Genomic DNA, 19,686 nt, shown 5'->3' with positions numbered 1-19,686 from the left:
TCAAACCACAACACTTTTCCAAAGTAGCCAGGTCATTTGTAGTTCTAGAGGACAGAAATTTGAAATCCAGGTATTGGCAGGATGTTACTCTGTGGCTCTGGGTGGAGCCTTCCTTGCCTCTTCCTAGCTTCCGGTGGAAGCCCTCCATCCCTAATGTTCCTTGGCTTGCAGCAGTATCACTCCAATTTCAGCCTGTATTGTCACAAAGTGTCCTTCCTGGGTCTGTCCAACCTGGACATTTTTGCAAAGGGACCTGACCCAGGGAGCCAGAAGAGAAAGAAGACCAGCTCTGAGGAAGGACTGGGACGGGAAGGGTGTGCCTCCCAGAGAGGCAGAACCCTTCTAGCCTGGATACCTGTCCTTGCACATCACCTGCAGGCCCTGCAGACCTGGGACATGCTCCCATGTCTGCAAAGGGGATTGAGTACCCTGCCAGACTGGAAAGGGGAAGGCAGCAAGCCCGCAGCAGGGGAGCTCAGCTGCTCCTGCCACTCCTTGTGTCACTGCCTCTCAGCTCCATGACTGTGAATGACTGAGGGGTGCAATAAAAGCCCCTGTTCCTACCATCCTGTGCCCTAGTTCTCCCCTCCAAAAGCAACTCCCAAAGTCAGAGAACTTGGAGCTCAGAGGCCCCTCTTGCCATCTACCCACAGCTCAGCCTACACCGCCCTCACACTGTTAATGCATGATGATGCTGCACAGCCTTCACCCCGCAGACCTGCACCCCACAGAGGACAACAGGAGCGGGGAAATGTATGAGCACCTAAGGTGTGCGAGGAAGAAGGCAGTCTTTCCACAAATGTCACAAAACCTGCTCTTGCACTGCTCTTCCCTGTGATCTTCCCAGGGACCATGAAGTGGCTTGATGAAGTTAGAATCAAGGGCAGGAAGTCACAATCAGTGCAGAGGCATGATTCAGGCTGGAACCCATGACCTGTACTTGCCAGCCTGACTTCTACTCTCGGTGGCCCCTGGCTACCTCCCTTTTCTACTAGCTGAAAAGGTGGCTGGCAGGAGGAATTCCAGGTGTTAAGGGATAGGAGGAAGAGTGACAGGGCAAGACAGGGCTGACTTCCCTCAGGCCCAGAAAGGGTTAAGTCTCCATCTGCCCCTCCCCAACACCCCCCCAGAGGTCATCAGGGCTAGGTGAGTAAGGGAGGGGGAGGCCCCAGGGGGAAGGGGAGGCTTTTAGCAGGTGGAAGGAGGGAGGATGCAGGGTAATGGCTTTTCCTGGCACAGCTGACTCCTCTGGGCCTTGATGTGAATCTAGAAACTGGAGAGCAAGGTGTGGGGGGGGTGCTCACAGACTAGGAGCAAGGAACCAGCTCACTCCTTGTTCCCATTTTGTATCCCCAGCAGGCATGTGGCTGAGATCTAGGTTCCTAGGATTTGAGGGAGTTTAGGGGACCCCTTTGACACCTGCATCCTTGCTGTGTCTACAGGATGAGACTCTTCCTTCCCTGTCCCCAATGGTCTACCCTGGCCCTACAGCCTGGCGCCAGGCAGCTAGGAGCAGGAGGCTAACTGTAGTGCCTGTCGCCTCAGGGCTCAGACTTAATCCAGTCACAGCAGGATGGGACTGGGATCCAGTCAGAGGCAAGGGACAGCTGTCATGGCGCCAAACTGCAGGAAAACTTAATCCCCCAGCCTGCCCCCCTCCCCCAGGGCATAGAAGGAGTTTAAATCTTTGAACCCCAGGCCTGTTGTCCCTGGGGGCTCCGACCCTTAGCAGGAGGTGAGGGGCCAGGCCCCAGTGCAGCTGTGAGTGGGAGGGAATGAGGACTTTGCTTTCCCTCTGCAAGGTCATGACTAAGGGAAAATGCATTGCTTGGTTCCCAGGGGCAGCTGCTATAGAAGTGGAGGTCAGCGATGGAAAAGCACTGGACATTGATGGAGGGAGAAAGTACAGTGCACACACACTACCCTAGAGAGATGAGTGTGCTACTCAGTACTTATAACCCTGTGTGCCAGCCTCCAGCTGCCTCCGAGGTCTATTCATGTGGATCCCATCTCCCCCACGTGACTTGATGGTCCTCTTGGGTGCCCACTCCCTTCAGAATATCAAAGCAGCAACAACAGTCAAGGTCTGGCTTCTTTCCAGGCAGTTTGGAAGCCCAGGACACAGCTGGCCTGATTTATCCTGAGTGCCAATCCCATGGCAGCCACCAGGAGAGCAAAGGACAGGGGAGGACCCCAATTCAAGTCTGATCTGGCTGCTGGGGCTCTGGCAGGCTCCTCTGACCAGAGGGCTGTGCCCAGGCAGGCACTGTGAAGGATGGATGAAAGTCAGACCATTAAGTGGAGGTGGTGGAGCAAGAGGAATTGTGACCCTTTGACATGGTCCACTATGGCCCTATAGCTGGCTCACCAGGGAAACAGGAGACAGAAGAACAGGTTCAGACTAAGAACCTGTTCAGACTAAGAGTCCTTTAGGCCAGCTGCCAGGGTATCTGATTGGGTCTTGGTCTGTCCTGAGAAGTAGGGCAATTTCCCTCTGCCTATATAACCCATACCAGCTTCCCCACACTCCAGAAGTTCGGAGGCAGCCAGAACCCCAGGCCATAGGCTCCCTCCATCCTGGAAGGCACTGAGCAGTGCAGTGACCTCTCCCGAATTCAGAAGCCCAGCCTTATGCAACAGGGAGTTGGGGGGGTCATCTATAGTCACATGCTGTATTCCTGTGCTACTTGAGCCTATCTGGCAGGGCTGGTGACAGACTAGAAGTGGCAGGGCCCACAGATGTGGAAAGGACCTTCCCCATTGGGGGACAGAGCTAGAGAGGCTCACAAGAGGTCAGGAACTGGTTCATTGTCAGATCATGGGAGGGATAGGCTGACTGATCCAAGTTCGGCAGGTCTGGGTAGTCAGGAGAGTGAGGTCTGTGAGCCTCCAGGACTAAGTTATTGCCATCTTTCCATGCCCACCTGCAGTATCCTCTGGGGCCAAACAGGCAGAAGAGAAAAGCCTTCCTACCTCTGGCTTTAGCTCAGCCCCCTGGGAGTACTGGGCAAGAAATTGTACCCAGGGGCTTCTCAAAGAGGAGAGGGGTTGTGATCTGAAGCCCCCTCTTGCCTCTCTTTACCAGACAACCTGTGAGCAATTACTGCCTCCTACTCCACGTGCCCCTCCCCCACCCGAGGCTGAAGGTGGGCAGCTGTCCTCATGGGTTCCCAGCTCTCCAGAGGCTGCCACTTAAGGCACGAGCAGGGCTGTTAATCTCTGCAATGCGATGAGCTCTCACCATCGGTTTCATTTATTAATTGGCGTCTAATGAACCATCACTAATTGCTGATGGTGCTACAACACTACAGGTGGGCCTCAATTCACAGAATAACTGAGTCTGGAGAAGGCGGGCAGAAGCTGACAGCAGCTCCTCCCATCCACGTGGGCCTAGCTCCTCCCCCTGTAGGGAATGGGCACAGTCCAAAGAACTCTGAGATTCCACGGCAAAATTCTCCCTGAGAAACAAGAAACAAGAATGTTGTTCCCTCAACTCCTACACTTCCTCCCCTACCTACACTTCCTCCCCTACCTACACTTCCTCCCCTACCTACACTTCCTCCCCTACCTACACTTCCTCCCCTACCTACACTTCCTCCCCTACCTACACTTCCTCCCCTACCTACACTTCGCCTGCAATGGCCCCAGTTGTTGTTGGGGGAGCCCTCTGTGGGCACCATGCTCTCCTCTCCCCACTCCATGGCACTTGGCGAGGCAGCCAAGGCAAAGGTGGTTTTCCTGTATGGTTCGGGAGAGACCATGGCCCACAGAGTCGAGTGGCTGCTGCAAAGTTAGACTCAAGCCCTCAGATGTTGGTCATTTCACTCCTTCTACCAAGGGGCCAAGAAAAGCCCCTGTCTGTCAGCCTTTGGAGCACCATGCTGTGGTCTGTCCTGTAACAAATGAGGGTCCCAGAAGTCATCTTCTTAGGAAAGGATGGTGGGACCACCTGTTGGGCAACACCAAACCTCCAAGGGGATGGACTGAGTCCTTTGGGCAAGGTGCAGGCCTGGGTGAGACAACTTTGGAGGGTCTTGCTGTGACCCAGGATCCTCTCAATGCATCAGTCACTCTGAACCCCCATTCTCTTTCCTGTGTATGCAGCCTTAGTGCAGGAGGAACCTGGGCCAGACACAAAGGTGAACTCTCCAACCTCAGAAGGATTCTTCCAATTCTTTAATGTTTTGACTTTTACACCTGGCCTAACTACTAGTACAGAGGTCTGAGGTGTCCCCCTGCCACTTCCCAAAAGGCCAGCCTCCCTGAGGGGTCTTGATACTCAAGTGCTAGAGACTGGAGACTGCTCCACTACCCTCTGGGGAGATTGTAGGCAGGGAACAAGTGGGGGACAGTGTTGTCTGTTTTCTCACTGATTGCTCCTTGCCCTCTTCCCCCCTAAAATGTGAGTGCCTCGGAGACAGGGACCCGTCTGGTCACTGGTGAAACTCAGTTTCCAGTGAGTCTGAGCTGGGCCAAGGTTTCTGGGGGAAGGAAGGGCAGATGATGGGGGTGGGGGTGGGCATTGTGGAGATCCTAGCTGACTAGAGCTGTTTAGCCTGTGTGTAAAACTGGCCAGTTTCATGCAGATATCTGGATTTCTGGCTTCTCTCAAAAAACCAAGAGAGGTTTGACAAGCCAAGTCCCATTCAGAAATTTCAGCCAGAAATCAACAGGAAGAGGCTGGAGGCCATTCATTTGATGGAGCTAGGGCCTCTGGCTTGCCAGGATCTGCTACTCTTTATTGCATCATTTGCCAGCATGGGCTTCAGGATTTATGTCACTTGCTGGACCCTGAAGTTATTGACTTTGACATCCCTGGTGGATCCCCTTCAGCTGTGTGGAAGGATGGAGGATGACAGAAACAGGGAGAACACAACTGAATTGGGACCCAGAGGCCCAGTCCCTGCCCAGTGTCCCTCTTTCTTTGACAGGTGTATAACACCTATCAAACCTGCCCTCTGAAGTCCACAGGGGCTGGATAGAGTCAGAGGGAAGCCAGATAAAGCCAGGAAGGAGGACCAAGTTCCTGGCTGCTCATGAGTCCAGGGAGGGAGGTGTCTGGCAGAGCTTAGCACGTGCTTAGGAATAAGCAGAGAGACCACCTGTGTATGTGATAAGGACCCCAGGAAGGCTCCTGGCCTGCCATCTCCCCAGGCACTCTTGATTCTCTTGGGAGCATTGACTGCAGGGCTGCTTCTCAGGAGTCCAGGGCTCTGGGGAGTTTGTGCTTTCCTGGGTCTGAATGTGTATTTCAGGCACAAGACCTCAGAGGCCCTAGGCGGAGGTGATGGGGAACAGCTGGAAAGAATGCTTGTAACTTCAGTGTGCCTGGGGGTCTTGGGCCAACTCCTTTAACCACTGACACCAGCTGTGTTTATAGCTCTGGGATACAGGGAAGTTCTCACTGAGCAAAAATTCTGAGTCTCTGAGTCTCTAGGGAACAAAAAGCCATGTGGAGCAGGTGTGTATAAGAAAGAAACAAGGCCACAGGGCTGGGGTCCTGCAGAGGCAACAGATTCCCAGGCCCCACCCAGGGCCTAGTCCCCAACCCTGTCTCTTTTCCCAGAGGCATCCTCTTGGGAGAAAAAGAGCCATGGCCACTGCTGTGACCAGTGATCAGATGGGAACAGTTGTCTTCATCTGCTCCACTGGCCAGCCCTGTGACTTTAGGTTGATCCCTTCACTCCCCTGGGCCTTGGTGTCTTGGCTATCACCTGTGGATAATGGAACCTGTCTCTCAGGGCTGCTCTATTAGTCCAAAGTGCGTGGAGAATGAAGTTCCTGGTGAGCTCGGGTGGGATATAGTCATCAAATGGTGGCTGCTGTATCCTAGACTGTCCTGATGAACTTTATCAGTCAGTATTTTTGTTAGTTTTGCTGAGCCCAACCCTCTGGCTGCTATGAGTCATGCCAGGCCTCCACCCTTCCACCCTCTCTGTTCAGATCACTGCTTTCTGGAACATTTGCCCAAAGGCCACAGCCAGATAGGGAGGAGGAGAAGGTCCAGGGCCTGGAAGAGGTCTCTAGGCTGGTCAGTGCATCTCGCCGGAAGTCTGGGTTAGGGCCCTGATGCCAACAGTCCCCTTCCAAGAGGGACAATCACTGCATGATGGACTATGTCAGGGAGTAAGGTGGAAAAAGACTGCAGGTTTTGGAATTCCGGATCCTTGTTGAATTCTTACACACACACACACACACCTGGCACATTTGCCAGGTATATGGGAGGCATTTCTTTATACTCCCTCTGTCCTGGACCTTCAATAATTTTCTTCTTTTAATACCCTCTACAATTAGTCTCAGTCTGTGACTAAGGTCAGGCTCAGTGTGGGGCCAGGGTCAGGGCCCTCAGGCCCTGATTCTGACAGGCCCTGACCCATGTATGCCTCACCTCGACCCAGCAGAGCCAAGCCAAGCCTAGCCATAGGCACAGAGGAAGCTGTGCCTCCTTGCCCAGTGCTGGCTGTCTCCACTCATTAGCTTGGGGCAGCAGGCAGCCAAAGAAGCAGCTGCCAACACTGGCAGACCTTCACCAGTCTTTGGCCAGGGATCAGAACCCACAGGCCATATCCTGGCGGTTTTCCCCTCTCCCCTACCCCACCCCCCACTCCTGCCCACTGGGTCAGCCCCCACCTGTCATTGCCACTGCCTTTCTGGTCCCTGCTGTGCTGTGATTGGCAGGTCTCTCTGTGCCAGGCTGGGAGACAGGTTCTGGACACTGGTCAGGTCCCAAGGCCTTGAGCCAGGCTCAGGCCAGTCAGGGCAGACCCTGGATCTGGGCGCTGGCCCAGCAGACCTGGGCATGGAATCTGTCTTGGGTGGCACAACTGGGACTCTAAGAACCTGAGTCAGTTTCCCAAGCACAAGCCAGCCAGTCAGGCGTGCCCCAGTGTGGAGGCCAAGGCCTCCATGTGTCCCATGGGAGAGGGTCAGGGACTGATCAGAAGTCACCCAGGGAGTCAGGGGCAGTGGGCTGGACTCAGGACCTTTCTGATCCCATCCCAGCTTCTTTCTACTGCCCTGTGGCTTTATTCTGTTAGCTCTCACGTGCCCACCGTGAGCTCTGGCTAAGCACCCCTCCTCATTCTGCATTAGTCCTGCCAGAATTGCCCACTGTCTGGCTCTATTCCTCTGTAACCCTTCAAAGCCAGTTCCCAGGTGAAGCGTTTAGTGATTGAGAGGTAGGTAGGTTTCTAAAAGTCACACAGCAAGCTAGACACAGGGACAGATTTATTCATTCATTCAACATTTATTTAGGGCTATCTTTCTATGTTCCAGGCAGTGTGCTTAGTAATAGGGGTATAAGGTGAGTCAAAGCTACCTGGTGCTTGCTCTTGGACTAGTGGGGCCCAGTGAAAAGCAAGTGAATGCGTATAATGGGGAGATAGATGCTGGCTTGGGAGATCAAGGAGGGATCCAAAGGGTGGAAGGGAGAATGTTTTGGAGAGAAGAGCGTGGAGGCCTGGGGTAGGGAGAGAGGGTCTGCTCAGAGAACTGAGACATGTTCAGTGTGGTTGAATTAAAGAGAGTTGAAAGTGGGGGGTTGTGTTGCTGGGGAGCTGGAAGCACCAGCAAAGACCCAACTATGCTGACCCTGGAAATGTCTTTACTCTGGAACAGTGGGAAGTCTTGTGGGTTTTTTGGTGTTATGGGACCACAGAACTAAATAGAAACCTGCCTTTCAAGGGATCTTGCAAGGGGAAAGATTAGATGTACCAAGAATAGGTAGAAAGATTGTGTAGTAACTTGATGTAATCAGAGTAACTGAGTATATACAAATAAAAATATATTTAAAGTATACACTATGATGGTTTAAGGTATGTACCTCTTAAGAATGTATCCATTGCTTCACATGGTCACACTTTTTTGTGTACATGTGGTGAGGACATTTAAAATTTACTCTTGCCAAATTTCAAGTGTACAATACAGTGTTATTGAGTATAGTCACTATGCTGCATACTAAGTTCCCTCAGACTTACTCACCTTGTAACTGGAAGTTTATACATTTAACCATCAGCTCCCCATCCTCCAGTCCCAGCCCCTGGCAACTACCATGCTACTCTAGTCTGTGCATTCACCTAAGATTCCACATTAAGTGAGATCACACAGTAGTTGTCTTACTGTGCCTGATTTATCTCACTTAGCATAATATTTTCCAAGTTCACCTATGTTGTCACAAATGGCAGGATTTCCTTATCTTTTATGGCTGAATTTTATACCCACAGGTATATATAAAATCACATTTTCTTTATCCATTCATCAGTGGAAGGACACTTAGGTTAATTCCATATCTTGGCTATTGGGACTAAAATTGCAATGTAACAAGGAGGCAAATATCTCTTCAAGATACTGACTTCATTTCCTTTGGATATGCATCCACTCAGAAGTGGGATTGATGGATCATATAGTAGTTTTATTTTTAACTTTTTTGAGGAAACTCCATGCTGTTTTCCTTAATGGCGGCACCATTAAGTAATAGTGTAGAAGGGCACACTTTCTTCCACATCCTCACCAGTACTTGTTCTTCTTGTGGTTTTGATAATAGCCTACCTAACAGGTGTGAGGTAATAGCTCCTGTGGTCTTACTTCACATTTCTCTAATGACAAACAATGTTGAGCACGTTTTCGTGTATCTATTGTTCATTTGTATGCCTTCTTGAAGAAAAAAATGTCTATTTGGGTTCTTTTGCCATTTTTTTTAATCTATTCATTTATTGCGGTGCAAGGGACTAAACCCAGGACTCTGTACACACTAGGCAAGTGCTCTTCCACTGAGCTCCATTCCCAGCTCTGAAGTCCACTTTTGAGTCAGGCTGTTTTTCTTCTATTGAGTTGTATTAAGTTCCTCATCCATTTTAGAAGTTCACTCCTTTATTAGATGTGCGGTGTGCACACATTGTCTTCCATTCCATTGGCTGCTTTTTAATTTTGTTGATTGTTTTCCTTTGCGGTGCAGACCTTTTTAGCTTGTTGGAGTCCTCCTTGTTTACTTTTTGGTGTCAAATCCAAAAGGAAAAAAATATATAATATAAATACATATAGTCAAGACTAATGTAAAGATCCCAGGAAGGGCTGGCAGAGTGGCTCAAGTGGTAGAGGTCCTGAGTTCAAACCTCAGTACCACCAAAATTCAAAACAAGTCCCAGGGAGAAACTGTTTTCCTCTAGGAGTTTAAGTTTCAGATTTTACATTTAAGTATTTATGAATGTTTTTAAAACATTGAAATATTCATCATTAAAAAATGAAAACTTCAGTGGACTTTCATCCCTATTGTATGCTTTGTTACTGTGTTTTGTAATTAGACAGACATAGGAAGACATTAAATTCTTCCCAGGGTCTAGGGTCTCTGAAGGGGCAGGCCCTCCCTCTGGGGTTCCTGCCTGGGGCTCAAGCTACCCCTGCAAACCACATTCAGGTCCTGACAGCTGGGTCTTCATTCTCAGAAGCCCTCCCTTCTCCTTTCATTTGCATCTCATTAGCACCACCTCTGAGCTGGTGTCATCTCTGCCTAGTGCCGTGTGATGCGACTGTGGCCCAGCAGCCAGGGGTGCAGCGTGCGCTCTCGCTCCCGCTCCGCCCCACCTGCTGCAGCCACTGAGAGGGTGCAGAAGGACTGGCGTGTGCCCAGCTCTCCACACCCCCATCCACCCAGGCACGGGTCGCCCAGGCGCATGCTGCGCGTTCCCATAGCAACGGGGTGATGGCGCAGGGGTCGTGGTGCCCGCGGAGGAGCAAGCAGCACGGCCACCCAGTTACCCGCCCCATCGCCTCCCAGGCTGGATTGGTGACAGGCAGGGCCTCAATCTCCCGAGATGATCGGCGATAATTGGTTTATGGAAACAGCTGAAGGAGAAGGCAAGCTCCGGGCTAGAAACCAACCTCCTCCCTGCCAAGCCAAGCCGCCCTCTGCCACCTGTCCTTCCATCACCACGGAAATGGAGTTGGGGGAGGGGTGGGGAGGACGACGGAGATGCAGGGCAGGCACAAATGGGGCTTTCGGCATGCTAGGCAAGCACTTCACCTGTTGGTCTCCAGCACAGCACCTATTTCCCTTTTGTCATCTTAGCTGGGTGTTTGCCTCTTTGACCCCTAAATCTGCCCTCAGGCGTCTGTTGGGCACATCGTTGGAAAAATAAAGAGTAGACTTGGGATCCTCTGGGAGACAGTAGAGGAGCACAGGAACCATATTTATATCAGGTATTTCAAACCAGTGTTGTTGCCACTATGGGGCTGCCCAGGAAGAGGTGGTAACATGAGCAAGGCTTTGGAGGTGAGCAGAATGTCATTAAGGGATTAAGGGACGATGAGTTCCTGGAAGGGGGTTATTGCTCCATAAAGATTGAGCACATGTCCGACCTCCACAGGGAAGGCTGGCTGACTGGACAGTGTTGTCACTTAATGTCCTTCTGGGAGAAGTGGGGCCCTGAGCCAGGCAGGTACAAGGCTGGAGAACTAGGTGCTGACAGCACCTGGTCGGGGACAGCTCTGGATGAAGTTTTAAAGAAGTCCTGGGAGAGAAATAAGTGGAGACAGGTGGTGACCGGGGCAGAAGGTAGTCGTAAGGACTACAACCACTTGGGATGGTGAGATTAGGGCACCCATCTCACCACGCCAAGGATAGGCAGACCCCAAGTCTCTCTGACCATCTGACCATACTCCAGACTGAGCCCAGCCAAGGCCTCTGCAGATAAGAGCCCTACTCCTGTGAGATCAAGCTGTGGCCAGGCCCTGGCCACCTGGGTGTGGGGTCAAGAGGTAGCCATTCTTCACTAGGCCTGTAAGCAGTTCCCACACATCAGGGAACATTTGCAGAGCCCACAGCCTCAATGTGACTTCTCTGGGTATCACAGTGTCAGTCCTAAACCTTCAGGGGCTCATGTCTCAAATCCATCTCCTGTTTCCTGCTTAAAGCCAGGACCTCCCCTCCCTCTACCATTCCCAGCTACTTACACCACCACATAGGGCCATGGCTCCGAGCCATCATTGCAGGTGGGAAGGTTGGTAGCTCCATGGAGAGTGACCATGACGGTCTCCTTATTAGAGGGAGCCAGGTGGCTGGTGGTGTTAGCTGTCCTACTCTGGAAGGTGTTCAGGGGTTCCTCTGGGCTCCCAGTCTCCTGTGGAGAGAGCCAAGGCTGAGTGACCTCTTCTGATGTGGCATCTCCTTTACTGCCACCCCGTAACCTCTAGCTCCCTCACAGCTCCACGCCAAGTGGAGTCACCTGTCACCTCAGATCTCTCCTGTGCACAGCTCTTTACAGTGTACAAAGCTTATCCATGTCCCTGGAGTCATCAATACATTTTTGTCTTCTACCCAGGGAATCCTGCACACCAGGAAGGAGGGAGGTACCATGCAATGCACAGGCCTCCTGGGCAGGTGCCCTAAGCAGACACAAGGGCAAGGTCTCTGTAGTTTAAGGCTCAGATTCACAGCCCAAAGTAATATGATGGGAATTGCTGAGGAGAGACAGAAGCATGGCCAGTCAGGGAAGGCAGCTTGGTGGAGGAAGCCTTAGAGGGCTGAGAGAACCTGCATTAGTGGAGGCAGGAGAAACCAGAAAACAGAACACTTTCTGAGGTCAGAGGAGGCTCATTTTGACCAAGGGGGCAGTGCAGAGGCAGGGAAGGTGATAGAATGGGATGTTTGTGGTGAACAAACACTGTGGAGTGGGAAGAGTATGGACACGGGGCTGCTGTGGCTTGGGATTCCTGGTCCTCCCTCTTCTCTTTGCTGTCTGGCTGACTCAGTTCTATTCCTAGTGCCTGAGTTGACCTAGATTAACCCTTGCTAAGCCTCACCTGGCAGGAGGTCACATATCCCCTTCACCCCTCCTGTTGATTAGTGGGCACTAGGTAACCATGTCAGGGGCCACAGAGGGGCTTCCATGGCCCTATAAGAGGTGTGATGGATGTCCTCGGGTGGGAGATGGGGCCCGGAAGTGCTGACCCTCTTATTTGGGAAGCTCTGCCTGTTAGACATGCCTTCTAGTGCAGACCCTGGTTGGGTAGGTGTTGGGAAGGATGTCCTATTACACAGAGGGGCATCTGAGGCCCAGAGAGGAGTGAGGACCTGGGGGTCCTGTGCAGGCCAGGTTCCTGCTCGTCTGGCCTGCCCCTGATGAGCTCTGCCAGGACATCTAATTAGCCCAGCTCTGCCTCTCATCAGCGTGGGATCCAGGTAACCATGCTCTGAGAGTAGGTCTCCCTGGTGGGAGGCCAGCCTGGAGCCCACCCTGCTCCCATTTTGGGCACAGTGCCACTCACCCTCCTGGCTTCCGGAAGCCTTGGGCACAGGGAAAGAGAAGGGCCAAATGCTTTAGGCTCTGCTTAGCCCTGAGGACTTTGAGGGATATGACTTCAGTTAGTTCCCTAGACAAAGATGTGGGTGACCAAAGTAGGAGCCACACAGCCCTGAACAGTTGTCCTTGGAGGTCACTGGTAGCTCAAAGTCAACAACCTGAGCCTTGCCCTTTAGTCCTCTTCTTTTCTCCAACCTTCTCTTTCCTTTAGCTGTTGGCTCTGCTCAACAAATGGCACTCCATTCTTCTCGTTGCTCAGACCCCAAGCCTTGGCAGGGGTTCCCTCCCTTCCCCCTACCCTGGCCTGGAGAGGAGTAGGGGAAAGGGGGAGGGGTAACTCTCATCAACACCTCTGCAGATGGTGACAGGCCCTGCTGGGTCCTGGGTGGGAGCGGGGGTGGTGATCTCCAGAGGAAGGGGAGGGCTGCTGGGTCCTGGGTGGGAGCGGGGGTGGTGATCTCCAGAGGAAGGGGAGGGCTGCTGGGTCCTGGGTGGGAGCGGGGGTGGTGATCTCCAGAGGAAGGGGAGGGCTGCTGGGTCCTGGGTGGGAGCGGGGTGGGGGGGTGGGGGGGTGGTGATCTCCAGAGGAAGGGGAGGGCTGCTGGGTCCTGGGTGGGGGGGGGTGGTGATCTCCAGAGGAAGGGGAGGGCTGCTGGGTCCTGGGTGGGAGCGGGGTGGGGGGGGGTGGGGGGTGGGGGGTGGTGATCTCCAGAGGAAGGGGAGGGCTGCTGGGGAACACATTCTCACCTCCTAATGAGGCATCTTATTAGGCAGGGACCTCACTTGCAGCAAGTGAGGGAGCAAACCACAGGAATGACAGTACTGGTGACATCTGCAAGGAGTATCCAGGCAAAGGGAACCAAGACAAAGGCTGGAAGGCAGTGTGTGCAAGGAACAGCTAGGAAGCCAGTGCGGCTGGAGCAGAGTAAGCTAGGGCCCAGGACAGGTGAGGCCAGTGCCTGGTCCAGGTTCTGCAGGGCCTCACAGACCATGGTGAGGAGCTATGAAATAGGGAGCTATGGAAGGACTCTGAGCAGAAGAGTGGTGTAAATTTGTAAAGACCCCTCTGGCTGCAGTGTGAGATGAGCCAGAAAAGGAACAGCAAGCAGGAGGGTAGAGCAGACATCCAGCATTTCGGATCCTGGTGCTTAGAATGGAGATGGTGAGAAGGGGTCAGCTTCTAGAGCTGTACAAAGCAGGAGTTACAGGATATGCTGAGGGGTTGGTTGAGGGAGGTGAAGGGAGAGAGGAATCAGGGAGGACCCCAAGGCTTGGGGAAGCAGCTACAGACCACTGCCTCCCCCATGAATCAGACTTCTTCCCTCCCAGTGTTCTGTCCTCACTGCAGGCCCCTGCCATAACTGGCCCTCTTCCCAGCAGGTTTGTTCTGGCTTAGTGACAAAAGAGCAAGGCTAGGTTTCAGCCAGCTCTGCCCAGCTCTCTTACATGCCACCTCTCTGAGCCTCAGTTTTCCTACCTGCCAATGGGAATGTCTATAATGGTTTATGATTCAGCCTTCCCAGTGACTGGTGGGCCCCAGGTCCCTGCATCAAGGCCAGAAGAGGTGTCTAATGTCACTCCCACCCGTGTATTGATTCCCCTTGCAGCTATGAGGGCATAGAGCCTGTCATGAGCTCCCCAGTGCCACAGACATAAAGGCCCAGAATCACAGCCTTTGTACAAAGTGTCTCTCTGACTCCCTGACAGCTCCAGAGCCCAAGGAGGCCTCTATAAGGCTCAGGAGTTGTGCTGCCTCCTTCCCCACTTCCTCTGTTCTCCATACCCCCAACACACAAACACACACACACACACACACACACACACACACACTCAGGGACTGACTTTCAGGAAATCCAGCTTGCAGAGAGTTGGGCAAGAACTGTTGGAGCTTCTCTTTTGGGCCTGAGGCCAACTGCCAAGGTGACGCCTCCTGGTGAGGTCTGCAGGCATGTACCCACTGGGCAGGCTGGGCCTACAGCCAGGGAGGCCTGGGGCTAAGGGCAAGGCCTGTGGTGGATACAGTGTGACAGGGCTGCCAAACTTCCATCTTCCCCTCTTTCCTTTCTACCTGTGGATGAAAATCTGCAGGCTTCCATCCATGATGTCCCTGCATTAGGACCAGTGAATGTCCTCTGCCTGTCCCCTGCCCCTGGCCAGCCCTGAAGAGTATATGAGGGAATAGAAAATACTAGGTTACATGTAGGAGAGTGAAGAAGTCCACACTCCTTCCAGAAAGGTCTCAATCTGAAAGCCACACCAGCAGAGAGGCTATATTGGGCCTTAGGAGGGGTGCTGGACTGGGAGGCAAGGGGTCAGTCAGGCTGCTTCAGTCTGTCAACTCTCTCAGCTGCTCCCCATGACCGGCACCTGCAATTCCATTTCCTGTCCTGTCCAGACAGCAGACTTTCCCTCCACAAGCCAGGAGTAGCTGGCAGATGTGCCAGATGTCCTAGGGAACCCAGGGCTTCCTATCACACAGGGCATTTTTGAATGTATGTGGAGGAAGGGGGGGAGGATGTAAGTAGGAGAGCAGAGGACTGGCAGCAAAGGAGTTAATGGCCCATTCAGTTGAGCTCCAACTGGGGGGGCAATTGGTTCTTTTGGGGAGTTGGATAGGAGACCCACTTCTGAAAGCCCCAAATCCTCCTTGGCACCTGTCCTCCCAGCAATCTGGGAGGCCATGAGAAGCTAAGAAGTCAGATCCTCCTTCCAGGGAGGTCTGAATCTGAAAGCCACTCAGCTGGAGTGGCTGTGCTGGGCCCTCAGAGGGAGTGCTGGGCTGGGAGACAAGGGGTCTGACTGCTCTGCTCTGAGTTTGGACAAGTAGACTCCAGTAGGCCTTTGAGCTATACCTGGTCCCTCAAGCTTCTTCTAGTTTAAATATCTAAATGTGACTGGGCATTGTAAGACCCTTTGACAAAGAGGTCTTTGTCAAAGACCGAGCACACGGCTGAGCTACCAGGACGGGGCCAGAACTGGACCCAGGGTCTGAGGCCTCTGCTCTGCTCACCCCATGCTTTAATGTGGGGTTCATTCTCTGAGCTGCAGCATCGTCTCCTTGTAACCTGAGTAACAAGAGGGTGTTCTAGCTGAGGCAGAAGAGACGTTTCAAAAGATGACACAGGGTTGGGGGTGTGGGTCAGTGGTAGAGCACAGGCTTAGCATGTGTGAGGCCCTGGGTTCAATCCCCAGTGCCACAAAAACAAAACAGAACAAAAGCACAAAATTCAGGAATCATAATGAAAAGAATTAGATAGGTTTGATTACATTTTTAAAAAGTTCTGTACCAACTTTTATAATGGCCCCTAACTCATCAGAATACAAAAACAAAACAGAACAAAAACACAGACAGGAGAAAGTTCAGATAAATAAAGGATTACTGTCCCTAATACACACAACCTAGAGCATTGAAATCTGTAGACATTACCCAATAAAAAGAAGAATATGACTATATAATAGTATATGCACAGGCTTACATACAGTTATACAAATGATTCCTAAAGCTGCCAATCAAATAACACAGATCTGGCACACTCCCCTGGGCCCTGCATCAAGCTCATAGGGCAGGTGGGAACCAGCCAGCTGCTTAGGGTTCCAGCTCAAGCCAGCCTGGTGCCTGGTCCTGGTGTGTGACAATCCAGAGGGAGGCTTAAGGGGAGGGTGTCATCCAGGCAGGGGCCAGCTGTGGGCAGAGAACACCAGGAACCAGGGATAAAACAGACCAAAAAGAAAGAAAAAAGAAATTCCTTTTCTCCTGGGGTTCAAACGTTGTGTCCCAGCAGAGAGCCTGGACAGGGCAGGTGTGGGGAGCATCTCAGAGGGCTCTCTGAGCCTGTGTCCCAGCAGCAAGAGGGAAGGAACATCAGAGTCAACATCACCTGTGAGTACACTGATTTCAACTCCCAAGTGGTCAGAAAATATAAGAGCCACAGTGACCACCTAACTTCCCATTTCATAGCTGCGAAAACTGAGGCCCAGAGAAAGGGAACTTCTGTCACAATTTAGGAGTAAACAAAGCAAGGGACTTTGAAGGATGAGTTCATGCAGGTGCATGGCCTCTGTCCCCAGGCCTCACCTTTGTCTTTTTCCGTCCCATCCTCTGGGGCAGGAGTGTTTGGCCTTGCTTAACAATCTTGAGGATCAGTGTCTGGAAAGGTTAGGTGATCAGACATTGGTCCTGCCCAGAGGACTGGCACAGGAACCTTAAAGTCTTTGACTATCGGTACGGGCTCAGGTGTGCCATGCACAGTTCTGGGGCCTGGCCCCGGGAAAGGGGGACGAAGGGCAGGTGGGGCCGGGGTCTGAATCTTTCTCAGCAGCAAGAGATTCTGTGGGTGGACCAGGTCCCTTGGGAGATCTGGGCCATGGCCAGCTGGGCAGGGGGCTGGGCAATTGACTCCCGGTACCCCGAGGAAAGGGAAGAGAGAGGTGGCTGGCCCTTGCTCTGCCCAGACCTGGAAAAGCAGTGAGCTTTTCCACCCAGCTGGGTCACTTGGCAACACTGTGTAACATCACAAGGCAGAGGTGAAGTCACACAGGTGCAGTGCAGGGTGGAATCAGAAGCCCCCCTCTGTTTTCCTGGAGCTGGGATCTGTCTGCTCCTGGCATCCAGTTGTCACCTTCCTGCTCTTGGTGCTCACAGCCACAGGGTACTCAGCCCCATGCTGCTCCCATGTAGCAAAGGAGAGACCAGGCACTACCCCCAAGGAAGTCGCAACGTGGTTGGGAAAACAGCTATTTCTGTTAAAGATCTGCAGTCATCGGCCTCTTTGAGTACCTAGCATCTTCCTTTTGTTCAGTAATAATAAATACCACCAGGCACCTGTGGCTCACGCCTGTAATCCTTGCTACTCAGGAGGCGAGAGATCAGGAGGATCGTGGTTCAAAGCTAGCCAGAGTGAATAGTTATCTCAAAAAGGGCTAGTGGACTGGCTCAAGTGGTAGAGTACCTGCCTAGCAAGCATGAGGCCCTGAGTTCAAACTCCAGAGCTGTAAATATAATAATAAATACCAAATTCAAGAGGATGGTTTATTCTCGGAAGGTGGGCAGGAAGATGGGGGAATGGGGATAGAACACATAAGTAGACATGTCTTTGGCAGCACTATCTTTTAGGTTCATTATGCAGTGGTCCTTTGTCACAGCAGTTTTGCTTTCTCTGCTTTCAGTTAACCCACAGTCAACTGTGGTCCGAAAAATACTAAATGGAAAATTCTAGAAACAAACATTTCATAAGCGCTAAATAAATTTTAGTATGGTATATTATTATAATTATTCTATTTTATTATTGGTTTTTACAATTAATCTCTAACTGTGCCTAACTTATAAATTAAATTATGTCCTAGATGTGTGGATAGGAAAATAAAAACAACATATGTAGGGTTTATATGGTGGTTTCAGGCATCCATTGAGGTTCTTAGAAGGTATCCCCCATGGGTAAGGGGGGGACTAATGTATTATTGCAAATAACTTATAATCAGTTAAAAAGGCCATGGATGGGTCCCAAATGGTATTAGAGTATACACCAAAGATTATGGTTAATCTAATTCTGAGTGCCATAAGAAATTATTACAATGATAATCCTTTTTGTTTAGTACAGCTGTGTGCCAGCAAAGTTCTTTGCTTTTTGAAGGGCAAGATCACGGAACAAGGAGTGATAAGTCGTCAGCCTGGGGTGGGGACTGTTCCTTGGAGAGGTGAGGTATGAACTGGGCCTTGAAGGATGATAAGAATCCTAGGCTAGAAGAGGAGGGATTTTGGGTGCCAGGTGGGGTTCAGAGTTGTTGTGGGGACTCCTGTGGCCTGCCTTAACATTCTGCCAGCTCTTTTAGGCCCCATGCTGGGAGATCTGCCTACCTTCCTTGGTTTGGAGCTCAAGAGCAGGACTACCTTGGCAGGCAGAAGCAGGAGCCTGCTGATTTTCTGGGAAGGAAAGAGGAGGGTCCTGGTTTCCACCTCCATCCCCATTCCAGAGAGAGGCAGGAAATATGTGGTTCTCCCCAGTGTACAGAGACAGGAAAACTGAGGCCTGGCTTTTGTTTAGAGTGGAGTCAAAGTCACCCAGCAGGTTGATAATGGAAGTCAGGAGTCCCACCCCTAGTTTTCTCTCCCCTGGGGGCTACCCTGGGTGGTCGCCTTTGGGTTTTTAGGACTGGGGGCTATCCCTGGCCGTGAATGGGCTGGCTGAGTGCTAGGCCAACACTGTCAAGGCAACACGAGCAGAGAGAGAGGGTCTTAGTGGTGGTCTCCCTAGAGGGCCTTTTCTCCTTCCTCAGGCTGCTTAGTGGGTCGGAAGCCACCCACTCCTGGGGCCTCCTGGAGCCTTCTCCCCTTTATTCAAGACCCTGTGGCAGGTTCTTGGGGAGCAAACTTTAAGGAGACACTCACTCTTAGGGCTGTGTGAGTGCTCCCATCCTGACTCAAGGACCTCCTTTACCTTTTGTACCCTAGCCAGGTGACCTGCTTCACTGTGGTCCTGCCCTCTGCTGCCAGCTCCGTTCAGTGCCCAAAACTCTGGGCTCTCTCCCAGCAGCCCTACTTAGCTCTGGGCTTCTACCATTTACAGCCTCAGCCCCGTGGTCTTCCTGCCTGAGAGGAAGATAATGTAATTAGGTACTGGTTCCAGGCCGGCTGGCTCCAGAGCGCTAGGGGGCCCTGCACACTCAGCAGCCACCAGCAGGAGGGCTCTCTCCCTGCTTCTTACTGCTTGTCCATCTCCTTGACCAAGGAGCCCTGGGACACTGAGTCCTGTGCCTACCCTAATCTCCCCAGCACTGGTACCCCTTGCTCACTCGTGAGTGAGAAAGCCCAGAGACTCTACCTTCTCTTTCTCTGCCCAGTAAGAGCTGCTCCACCTGCCCTAGCCCAGGGAAATACACCTACTCCCCAAGGGTTCAGAGGGAGTTTTGCTTCCCTGCAGGACCCAGCTCAGAGCTTTGATGACTCAGGACAATTCCAGTGTGAGAGGAAGCAGGTAATGATTATCTCACAGTGACTAGGTAACCCTGTACCCTCACCCGCCAAGGGAAGAGCACTCTGAGCTGCATCCTTCCACAGCCAGAGGTTAAACACAGCTATTCTGGTGTCCACCACTCAGGCCTGGGCAAGGCCCTGAGGGTGGATCTGGTGGGCCTTGCCCTCTCCCCTCTCTTTGTACTGGGCTCACTGGGCAGCAAGAACCCTATGGTAGATTCATGTGATTCACAGCCAGCGTGCTTCCTCCTGCCTTATCCTAGGGCCTGGATTCCTACAAGGCAGCCCTTTGGGCCTAACTGCCCACACAGCAAGTTCCAGGGAAGGGTGTCTTTCTCCAAAAGCCCTCCTACTTGGCCTTTTCTTCCTCCTTGGTCCTGTCCTGCCTCCAGCCAACACCACCACTCTCTCAATTTTACC

General features: G+C 52.1%; 1 protein-coding gene across 1 annotated transcript in view; it reads right to left on the bottom strand.

Annotated features, from left to right (window-relative positions):
• Positions 1-19,686, bottom strand: part of Ccdc33 (coiled-coil domain containing 33) — a 102,407-nt gene that overhangs the window by 67,525 nt on the left and 15,196 nt on the right. The window contains 1 exon segment of the mRNA XM_020165653.2: positions 10,948-11,103. Within this exon segment, the coding sequence (XP_020021242.2) occupies positions 10,948-11,103 (156 nt within the window).

The sequence above is a fragment of the Castor canadensis genome, chromosome 19 (assembly GCF_047511655.1).
Source record: "Castor canadensis chromosome 19, mCasCan1.hap1v2, whole genome shotgun sequence".
NCBI lineage: Eukaryota > Metazoa > Chordata > Mammalia > Rodentia > Castoridae > Castor > Castor canadensis.
The sequence above is the reverse complement of the archived record's forward strand: the minus strand, read 5'-3'. Positions and strand labels throughout refer to the sequence as shown.